Source organism: Chelonoidis abingdonii, chromosome 2 (assembly GCF_003597395.2).
Source record: "Chelonoidis abingdonii isolate Lonesome George chromosome 2, CheloAbing_2.0, whole genome shotgun sequence".
NCBI lineage: Eukaryota > Metazoa > Chordata > Testudines > Testudinidae > Chelonoidis > Chelonoidis abingdonii.
The window spans coordinates 141,219,050-141,230,868 of NC_133770.1; the positions used below are offsets into that span (position 1 = coordinate 141,219,050).

At 42.4% G+C, this 11,819-nt stretch overlaps 1 protein-coding gene across 2 annotated transcripts in view; it reads left to right on the forward strand.

The window, feature by feature from the left end:
- FBXL7 (F-box and leucine rich repeat protein 7) overlaps positions 1-4,905 on the forward strand; it is a 346,458-nt gene extending 341,553 nt beyond the window's left edge. The window contains exon 4 of one of the 2 annotated variants that reach the window (XM_032789743.2): positions 2,522-4,905. In XM_032789743.2, the coding sequence (XP_032645634.1) occupies positions 2,522-3,258 (737 nt within the window). In that variant the 3' untranslated portion in view covers positions 3,259-4,905. The remainder of the gene's footprint in view (positions 1-2,521) is intronic. The other variant, XM_032789744.2, reaches the window with a different exon arrangement.
- Positions 4,906-11,819: the final 6,914 nt, after the last annotated feature.

Here is an 11,819-nt window from a genome sequence, read left to right on the forward strand (position 1 = left end):
GGAAAAATCTTGCTGTATGAGGGTTTGTTTTTACATCTTTATTATTTGGGACAGAAAAATTGTTACAGACCTAGAAAAATATCACTTCACTTAAAAAAAACAGTCTATAATCAACATGCACTCTTTTCTTCTGGTGAAACCATTCTGAACACCCTTCCCATCAAATACCATATGCTGTAGCCAAAGTAACTAGACAACAAGAAGATGCTGAGCCTGTCAAAACTGTGATCACGTGGCCATGTACAGTAAATCCAGCCCTGCAGGGAGACTTTCAACCTTTTCATTTTCATATCAGAAATGCATTAGTCATTCATATGTCTCTCTTTCTCAAATATTCCGCAGACAGAATTTTCTTCTCCTTCTCTCTGTCTGCAGACCTTCATTCTCACTATCCTAATTTTAAAAATAAATCCTAATCTGTTTGTAAAGAGTCCACATTTATACCACTGTCCTGCAGTCAGATTCATGCAGACAGACCCTCGTGCTCATGCCAAACTCCACTGACATAAGTGGGGCTCTGCCAGGTTGCCAGCATCCACTTGTGCAGACCCAACTGGAGGAGTAGGCCCTTGTGCCATCTTCTGTTGTCTAGTCTAAGGAAGGTTTACATGGCTGAACTCCAATTGTATCGCTTCCCTTTGGAACTCTCCTTGCATCCATCGTGTGTGTGGGTATGTGCGTGTGTGTGCGCGCATTTGTTTGTTCTGAGTGTTCCAGGTTAGATCATTTGTTCTCATTATAAACCAGACCATTAACTGCAGGGACATGAATCAGAGTATCTAAAAGGGAAAAGGCGGTATTGATTTTCTGAGGACACTGTTGACTAATCAAAATGGTTCTCCCTGACTCAAGGTCCTAGAGCTTCCCCCGGGGCTGTGCAGTACTTGCCACTTGCACTTTGTGTGAGATTTCAGCTAGACTTTGCATCTGTTTGACGAAAGCAAAAGTCTAAATCAAAACTCATCTTGCATACCTCGTATGATGAGTGCATAAATCAAACTGGCAATTTTTGAGGTTCCTACAGCTCTAACGCCACCTCTAATTTCCCTGCTTTACTTGTTTCCTCCTGGCATCTACACTGATTTTCTTGCTTTACTTTTCCTCACATCCCAAAGGGCCTGTGCTGCATTGTCCTGTCTTCCTTGGCTAAAGACTATAGAATGGAACACTCTGCCTGTAAGCAGTCCAGATGTGTCAGTACAGAGTTAATGGGCTTCAGGGTGCCACTTGGTGCTTTCTTTCTCTGCCCCATCCCTCTCTCAGGGAAGGACCATGCTTCCTCTGCTGCACTCCTTAGTTCCCCATGACCGCGAGAAGGAGGAAATGGGAGAAATGCACCTGTTCATGTCAGGGCTGAAGTTGGTCCCTGGATTGAATTCCTGGTAGCTCTGAGTTTGGTCCTATGGCTGGCTGGCCTGGTGGTTAGTGCTCTGCATTATTATTATTTATTTATTATGGAAAATAAGAAATAAAAGGTCCTCTGCTTAATATAATGTGCTTTGAAAGGGAATCACAATGGAGAGGGAAGAGGTTAGCACTTGAGCGCTGCATGTGATTTTCCAGATTTTCTCCACTGGTTGTGTTGGGTCAGGCTGGTTGTGTTGTTTGAATGTAAGATGCCATGACATACAATATTATTGTCATCCAGTTGCTAGATTGGTGTCACTTGGTTACTAGCCCGATTTGCATCAGTAAGGCAGATCATACATTTCTGTTCCCCAAACATTAGCCCATCTGGGCCTGGAGGTTTCCCTTTTGTTTCTTGCAATGCTTGAACATAATATGGGCTCTGATGCTGGAACACCAATTGGGGGCATGTCTGCACTGCCCCACAGTTTGGACTCGGTGGGTATGAATAGATGTGTGCACCAAAGTGCTGAGCTGTAGCTCCCCCATGTTGCACAACAGGCACAAACTAAAAGGTTGCTAGCTCATGTTAACATCTCCCTGTCAGAAATGGGCTACATTAATGTAACCTAGGGACCTTTTATTTTGCACCCACAGCTTCCACAGGGGAGTGATACAGTGCAGCACTTCAGTGCACACTGGTATTCATGTTTGTAGTTTGAACTGAGGGGCAGCATAGACATGCCCTAAATAAATCAGTGATGATGTCGCCACAGTCCAGAGAACTGTGTGCAATGTGCTCCCTGTGCTGACCTAAACCATTACTGGATTTGTGCTGGGGTAACAGAGATCAGAGTCTGTCCCTGCATAAAGAAATTGAGGGCCATGATCTGACCTAATTTGGGACATGGACAACACCATATTTCTGTAGTTCTGATGTTGTTTAGATTACTGGAGTAACTTTATTGACTTCAGTGGAGTTATTTAAGATGAATGGCTGCTGTGGCAGAACCCGGACTAGTGTCTGTTTCATCAGAGTACTTTCTGAGGTCTGGCAGCACTGAGATGCCTGCATAACTAGCTGTGTGTTGAGGTCTGCAGTTACACGCCAACCTCCCCCATCCTGCCAGAGGAGTTGCTTTGCAATTTATTAACATTGTGTTTTTCCATGTAGGCTGTTCCAAAGTGACATGCATTAGTTTGACCCGCGAAGCCTCCATCAAGCTGTCCCCATTACATGGTAAACAGATCTCTATCCGTTACCTGGACATGACAGACTGTTTTGTGCTTGAGGACGAAGGCCTGCACACCATCGCCGCACACTGCACTCAGCTGACTCATCTGTACCTGCGCCGCTGCGTCCGCATCACCGATGAAGGCCTCCGTTACCTAATGATTTACTGCACATCCATCAAGGAGCTGAGCGTGAGCGACTGCCGCTTCGTCAGTGACTTCGGCATGCGGGAGATCGCCAAGTTGGAGTCGCGCCTGCGATACCTCAGCATCGCACACTGTGGTCGCATCACAGACGTGGGCATCCGTTACATTGCCAAGTACTGCAGCAAGCTGCGCTACCTCAATGCGCGGGGCTGCGAGGGCATCACGGACCATGGCGTGGAGTACCTCGCCAAAAATTGCACAAAACTCAAATCGTTGGATATTGGCAAGTGCCCGCTGGTCTCAGACACCGGCCTGGAGTTTCTGGCCCTGAACTGCTTCAACTTGAAGCGCCTGAGCCTGAAGTCATGTGAGAGCATCACAGGCCAGGGCCTACAGATCGTAGCTGCAAACTGCTTTGACCTGCAGATGCTGAATGTGCAGGACTGTGAGGTTTCCGTGGACGCTCTGCGTTTTGTTAAACGCCATTGCAAGCGCTGTATTATTGAGCACACCAACCCCGCTTTTTTCTGAAAGGACACTCTGCACCTGTCGATTAAAAACATTGATGTATAAACACACACTCCCACATACAGTACCTAGCTCTTCTCTGTATGGCTCGTGGGAGTCGGCTTTCTTGTATGGTGCTGGTGAGGTTTGTTTTTTAAAAAGAATATTTTTTGTTTTAAACTATCACTTTTTTATTTGATTGGGTCTCTGTGGAGATGCTTCCTTAACCTAAAAGCAGTGAGTACTCCACAGCACCATGGCAGTGCTATACCCCTGGTAGCCCTGACGCTTTCCTAGTCTGAACTAGCTCTCCGAAGGGCATAGCACATAATCACTCCCTTTGAGGTGCAACTTGAGCAGCATTAAATCTGAGCTCCAGCTGTGCTCAAGAAGCTGCAGAGGCACTATTTGTCTCGAAACCCACCCCCCAAATTCCTCCAACATGGCTGATGCAACACTACCTTGTCTAAGTAGCATCTTCTTGGAAATTCCTTAACCACGTTCCTTTCAACTGAAGAAATGGCCACTGTTGAGCAAAGAATTGCAGTATCAGTAGTGCCTCATATGGTTGAAGACTGTTAGTCTAACAGGTGTTACTGTTATAGCTGCTCTCTCTTGCCAGTGCAATCAATTTTGAGGCTTCCCCCTATTCATTGTCCCCTTTTTTCCCTGAGCATGTGATCATTTCATGATTAGTTGCCAGAAGACTGTAATGGAAGTTCTTCCCCACTTATTTCTGGCAAGTCCCATCCAGTCCTTAGATCTGAAAGCCAGACTCATTAGAAGTGATGATATTTTCAGGCAGGCCCCCTGCACATGATTGACAACGGATTCATATGTTAGGCTCAATCACTGTAAATGTCTCTGCTAGAGAGATGTGGGGAGGAAAACAATCTGTCTGGTTTTCATAGAACAGTAGCTGCATCGTCTCCAGACAACATTAATAATGTCACTGAGATGAAATGAAAATCCATCTGTTTAAGAACATACATAATCACTAAGGAAATAATCTGTAGCCACACTCACACAGTGTGTAAAAGGCAAAGCTGGCAGGATGTGTCCTACTTGTGAGAAAAGATCTTTAGCTTGTGCATATTGCTTCTCCATTTGTCAGTTTGTGCATTTTTTCACTTGCAGGGTATTGTGGTCTCATGGGCAAACTCATTAAGCATCCTTCAGTTCCCTCTGAATTAAATAATACTGTCCAAAAGAGACGAGGGGTAGGAGCCAAAATGATTGCTGGGAAAAGCTCTTACTGCTCCTCATTACTACTCTGTCACTAATCGGTGTATGTTAGGGAGTGGTGCCATTTTATGTCAACTAACATCAGTTTAGCTTCCTTTTTTTACAAAGCTGATTTCTCAGGAGGTTGCACAGTGGATTTTATCCCAGCTAGCTATTCTCTTCACTGTCCTCAAGGAGAGTGAAGCTGTTGAATCCATTCTCAAGGTTGGTGTGAATTTGGCTGAGCCATTTGCACTCGAGGTCTCATTAGTGACATTTAAGTGTTTATAAAAAGTTGCTACCTTTCTGGCTATGCTAAATTGAATGAATACTGCTACATGGTTTTTAAAGGTTCCAGTGTCTTCAATTGGCCTGTACTGTGTGAATCTCACTATAAAGCCTTAATTTACTACCAAGAAATAAAGCAATATATTGCTAACTGACAAATATGGATGGTCATTTGAGCTAATCAGTTAACTTCTGGCTGAGCATGAGGAGAGAGACTTAAGATATTCCCAAAATTCAGTTGTCTTTGGTTTATTAGTATGAGAGTGGACATTTCACTAATACCTCACTGCCAATTATAATTCAGGATTTCCTCCAGAAAAGATTACAAGAGACAATAGTAATGGCCTCACATATCTGTTTATAATTTGCCTTTGCTCACTTTGCTCACTTGATCTGACTTGATCTCAAAATGTAGCTGGCGACTGATAAAGTATTTGAAACAAGTGAGAGTATATCATTACGTTAACAAGAAATTCTTGAAGGTAACCTTCATTAGTTTAAAACCCATCTTAAGGTTCACTAGATCTTAAAAAATAAAGAGAATAAGAACATAGAGCACTTGAATGATATGAGTAACTGTTCCCCATTGACTGTACAGTTCTACCAAGGGTCAGGCTCAATACAGACGCATAATAACAATTATTCTTCACACTTCACAAAGCCACGCATGTTCTGAGAAGTCCATTGTTCTGGATGTGTATGGAAGGTGAATGAAGACTTGCATCCTTAGTCTCACATTTTAAAATAATCAGTCTCATGTGGCCCTGATCTGAAGTGCTATGTCATTGTAAAGCTACAATTGATTTCAAGAAAATGTCAGTGTAATTCATTGATACTGTTTGTTGCCTTATCGTCTAATCCCCTTCACAGGTCTAATGGTCCTGCTGCAAACAGGTGCACCAAAAGCACTTGGTTAGTATATGCAAGGGAGTGAGTCTGGGTGCAGAGGAGGAGTGTATGTTTGTGTGTGCATGCTGTCTTTGCTCCAGATTCAGATTTAGTGGAGATTATACATTTTGAAATGATTTAAGACAAAAGATTCTTTAGTCATAAAGTTCAGATCCAGATGTTGAACACAAGATACCTAACTAGCTGGGCCACTGATCTGATTCGGTATGGCAGCTCCCATTTCTGACCATGGCCCTCAGATGATTCAGAAGAAAGGACAAGAAACTCCATAATGGTCAGTTTTGGAACAGCCTACAAGGAAAGTTTCTTCCATCAGAGGCTATCTTATGCTTATTGAGGGGGCGTGTAACCCTCTTTCAGCTAACCCCATTTTAGATAGTGGCTTCCTACAAACCGTATATTCTGGTTCAAACTAGTCATCTGCATTTAGATGAATTTTTCCTATCTCTAGAATTAAGTAAAACCAAAATTATTTCCCTCAGTGGGAATGGGGAATTGGTATGAAGTTCAACATTTTTGTCTTTGCAGATTTTGTCTTTATACTGGAAAATCAAAAAGTTCATAAAAAGGAGTTAATTTTGCTAGCATTATGCTTGCAGTATATCAAAACTCATATGAAAAGGAGCATATCAGTCATTTATGAAAAGTACAGGTTGGTCAACCCTGCAGACCAAAGTGTAAATAAAAAACATTGGCAGAGCTAGTAGCACTGCTTATGAAGTTTGTCTGATATTTCCTATTATATGACCCTGTTTTCAGTGGTTAGAGCTTTGCCAAACTAACTATTTGGGCTGAAATTTTCCATGCTAGGTATCTGCCTCAGGCTGATTTTTGGGGGAAAATTTCAGTCTAAACAGATCAGCCATATCCCAGAACAAGGCTAGGAGAGAACATATTTTGCTTCCCTGGGCATGCTCAGCCCTCTCACAGCTCTTAGTGTTGACCACACTGTACATGTGCCATTCCCACAGAGCGAGTGGGCATATTCCTATGCAGGGCTATGGGGCAAAGTTGGACTTTCCCTGTAATTGCTGCTCCTAGCTGCTCTGTGTGCTGGAGTGAGCTTGGGCACTCAATGACCACACCCCCTCATCCCCGCATAACTCAAGCAGCATGGAGGAAGAAACCATCTGCTTTGAATGCAGAGGGGACAAAAGCCAGATCACAGGGAGGGAAAAGAGTAGATTGGGACAAGGAGTCTGGTGAGACTGGGATTGAAAGAGTAGGGGTAGAGAAACTGTGACAGGAAGTTGGAGGGGAAAGCAGGGACTGGCTGGGAAAGGAGAATGGGATTGGGAGCCAGGGAAGGATAAGACTGGTTGGGCAAGGAGACTGGGAGCTGGTGGGGAGGGGACGCAGGAATGTTTGGGCAAGGAGACTGAGACTGCAAGCCAATTGGCTTAGGGGAGAATGATGGAGATTCCTGTGGGGAAAAGTAGTATGTGATCATGGAATTAAGGGCTGTATCAAAATGAATATGTAAATTACATTCCTTAAATTACAGTGAAACTTCTTGAAATAAATTGCAGCCCCCAAGGGAAATGAATTCAGGTTGTACAGCCAGCCTGGCTTCAGGCACCTGTGGCTTTGGAGTGCTGGACTATGGAACCTGAATGTTCTTTTAACACGGGTTTTTTGTGTTCTATATTAATAACTCCAGAACAACTACAGCAATGGCCAGCAGCAACACAACTGTCCACAAATGCCTTGCCTATGTTAGTCCTAGTGGAGGTTCTGCCAGGTTATGATAGAGAGAGAGACACTTTGACTCTGTTCATCTCCTGCCTTATCTGTTGAGATTAACCCAGTTGACAATCATAAACAGCAGTCATTATTGTTGCCAGAGGTCTCAGCCCAGCTCACAGCTATCTACATCCCCAAATTCAGGAAAGCTGATGTCCAGCCATCCTAGGTAGTTGACCAAAAGTCATTAGCCTCCACGGAAGTAAGCCATGTTTTAAATTAGAGATGACCTAGGTGTAAAAATACCCTAGCAACTGTTTAAGGAGAACATATGAAGTTCTGGAATTATGGTGGGCAAACTTATTCCTCCTGGGCACTCACAATAATATAACTTTATATTCCAAAGAAGAAAATGGCCATCTTGGATTTAATAGATACATTTACTGCCAGTAAAAAGATTTTTTTTTCTGAATTATTTGTCTTTATTTGTCTTCAACAGTCAATATACCTTTGGAGCTGATTCTCTTTATTGACTTCAGTGAAGTTACTACTGATTTACACTTGTGTAAATGAGATGCTACAAGGAAAACGTGACAGTAAAATCAGGCCCATAAAGGAGCATCTTTGTTTTTGCAGCTCATTTTAGCAATATCAACGTAAACATTTTTCAACAGGGCCAAAATCAACACCACTTTTTTGACTCTGACTGGCTGAAGAAAATCAGAGGCCATTTTTGAAGGGATAATCAAAGGCAGGTTCAAATTACTGCCAGATAATACGCATCTGAATTCCAACGTGACCTAAAGAAAAATATTTATTTGACTGAATAACAGCACTATAGCCATTAAATAAAATTTTCCCTATAAAAATAGCTAAGATATTTGTTTTCATGCTCCCCTGTGGTATAGTAGCTGTATTCTCTGGAGCAATTTTCTCCTGCATGTTTTTTTCGTCTTCAGTATGCTCGGTCATTTCCCCTGTCCTCTGGATGCTTATCATTTTGATTTATACTATTAATGGAAACTTTTTTCCAAATGGACTCCACTAATACAGGTTTTAAAAATATTATGATTGTAACAATCCAGTTGGCCACAGCTTTCTCCAGATTAAGCCATTAAAAATACAAAAGTTACCAAACAGCCACAGCAGAGATTTAGAGACAGAAAGATGTTTTTTCTAAAAAATAAATAAAAACAAAGCTATTAAAAATCATAATGAGGAACAGAAATGAGAGCCATGATTTCTAATAATGGACTTGTGTGCACTGTGTTGGCAATGATTAGTTTTCCATCCATTTTTTAAAGAAACTATGTACTGAAGACTCAAGCTGATACAAATGGATATAATGGGAAACATAAACAATAGAAAGACAAGCAAAACCACTAGTGCCAAAGGGAAATTTGTATATTTAACAAGCTCTTCTTGCATTGTCTGATGTTCCATCCCTTCACCCCCACCCCAAAAAAGTCAAATGTTTAATGGAAAGTAAATATTGCTATGCTTGACTGTTTTTCTTTATTCTAGGTCCATTATTTCATGTATGTACCTGTTAATACAATTGCTTCTGCAGTTAAATGATAAAGATCTAATCTTTGGCTAGATAAATTATCAGTTGAGAAGAGAGAAGCAGAGCTACCTAATTAGTGACTTTTAATTTGTTCCTTTTACTGTGTTTTCAGATGTTATGCCCCCCTTTCATCTACAGTATAATTTGAGACCCTTCACTGGAGGACTTTTGTTACAATAACAAGACATTCAGTTGTTTTCTGATTATTAACGTTTATATTATGTTAGCACCTAGGAGCTTCAAACAGAATCACACAACACTCAGCAGTGTGGAAACATATAGAGAAATACAGATCTGTCTTGACTTGAAGAAATTGTATACTGCTCAAGTCTTGTTAGTTTGTTATAACTTAATATTTTGTTTGTACATTTGTGTTACTTTAAAAAAAATGAGATGTCACAAACCACCTCTCCCCTCCCCATCATCCAGGTGCCCCAGGCAGCTTGATACCCTGTGAGCATAGCAATGTGCACGCCTTCCATCCTCTCCACTCCACAGAAATAGATACATGATGGGCCATAGTCAGTTAGACAGTGGCTGTGCTGCTGAAGGCATCTATAGGCACTCTAATGTGAAAGGTAAGTGGTAAAGTTTACAAAGAAAACATGAATGTTTTACAGAATTTGAAATGGTACTTTCCTTTCCTATGGATTGGGTTATTTCACTGAAAGTGTGTATTCCCATAGTGCAAAGAAACAAGCATCATTTTGAGATAAGGTGCTCAACTTGATTTCCTCACATTTCAGCATTAGTCTGATAACATTTCAGTTCCTTTTGATTATCTTGCTGAGGTTACTCATCGTGGGTACGTCTACACCGATGTGACGTAGCACTGCTGTGCTGTAGCAAACACATCATTCTACCTTTACAAAGGGCTATCTGTAAAGTAACTTTTTACTTGAACCCGAAAAGGAGGTGGCCACATTTTTTCAGTTGTCATTAACCTAAACAACATGCATCTGTTTTTTATGGTGTTTAATATTTTAATCAGCTGTGAGGAGCCGGGGCGGCTCTAGCTTTTTTGCCACCCCAAGCACAGCAGTCAGGCAGCCTGCTTGTGGGAGGTCCCCGATCCCGCAGCTTCGGTGTACCAGCCACCGAATCCACAGGACCGGTGGACCTCCCGCATGCAAGCCGCCGAAGGCAGCCTGACTGCTGCCCTCACAGGGACCGGCTGGGTGCCCCCCGTGGCTTCCTGCCCCAGGCACGCACTTGGAGCGCTGGTGCCTAGAGCCGCCGCTGGTGAGGAGCCAGGTCTTTAAACACTCCAGTCCTAGTACAGAATTCCTCTGGTGAGCACACAGGCACACACATGCTCCCACACACACCCCTGTGTTAGCAGCTGTAGATTTTCAATGTAGCAAAAGGTTGAAGATCTGGTCCATTGGGTCAATCACCATAGCTCCATTGTCTTCACTGGGGATATGCCAATGTACACCAGCCGAGAATCTTAGGCCCTTTATGTGGATAATGAGACTATCCAGCTGCATGAAACAGCATGCAATTCAGTGTTGGTTTTTACTTTTGAAGCCCTACATGGGTTGGTACATACCTATCCCTTAGGCTGCCTCTCTACCTGTACCACCATTGCAGTAGCTGGAGGGGTATGAGCTATAGCTCCTTTACTCTAGATAGGAGGAGGAAGCTGCCAGCAGAATGTTCTCTGTGTGGGTCCTCAACTCTACACCATGCCTTCTTTTGACCTCACAGAGTCCAGATTTGTTAGATCTCTGAAGAGGCTGAAAGACCTGTCTTTTTCCCAGGTATTTGCGGAGCTGAAGTGCTGAGAGGGCAGCCAGAGTGATGCTACTCTGATATTATAGTCGTTTATTATGTGGTGGATAAGTTGGGTGGCATTTGATTTGTGAGGGGGTTGAGCTATCTTACTGTGTGTTGTTGTATTTGTTGTGTAAGAGCACACGGAGGGTGGAAGGGGTTAATTTATTCTCCTGATTTGCACATTTGCCAAGCAGATAAAAAAGCTTGTTTTCGGTTATGTTTAGAGCTCTCTACTGAGAACTGGACTGAAGGCACCTTCCATATAACTAGCACTACAATAACTAGGCCTCAGATTTGCCATATAAATTAACAGTTGAACGAGCGTGGGACTAAATTACCCTGCTAGACAGACACATAGGGGCTGTGTGTTGAAGTTGGTATAATCAGTCCCCAGTGCTGTACCAGTTCAGATAGCGACAGCTTTAGCAGTGAAGTTTTCTCTCCAGTTCCTTCTTGAGTACTAACCTCACTGAAAATGAGTAAAAGTATGAAACTGGTTATTTTTACCATGATTTTAGTGTTTTCTGTTTCTCCTTATTTATTTTTGTTCTTTTAGATCATCTTATATTAAACAATTCGGCAATGATGAAAATCAGTAGAAAGGCTGTGCTTTAGTAGGGTAGTTTGAATTGATTTCTCAACACATAAGAGAGGCCCACATGCAGGGAACATGTGATCTCAAATCTCCTTTTATTTATGAAACAGCAGAAGGGAAATTAGCAAGTACTGTCAATGGTTTCCTTTCAACGTGCAGTTTTTAACAGAGTTTTCTTGCATTACCCTATTAAGAGTGACATTTCATGTTTGTATTGCCTTAACAATACATCTCTTACCATAACACCTCTGCATTACTCTCCTGAAGACGCACTGGTGTTGTGATTATTACAGAATTGAAAACAAAACAAAGAATGTGGACCAGCTACTCTAATCTAAGTTTTCATTTTTCATCCATCAAGACACGAGAAGTCATTCTTCCGCTCTACTCTGCGCTGGTTAGGCCTTAACTGGAGTATTGTGTCCAGTTCTGGGCACCACATTTCAAGAAAGATGTGGAGAAATTGGAGAGGAGCAGTGTCCAACTGTCAGGGTGGTAAACACTGAAAAAACTTCGCTCGGGCAGGCTTCGTGATTCCAC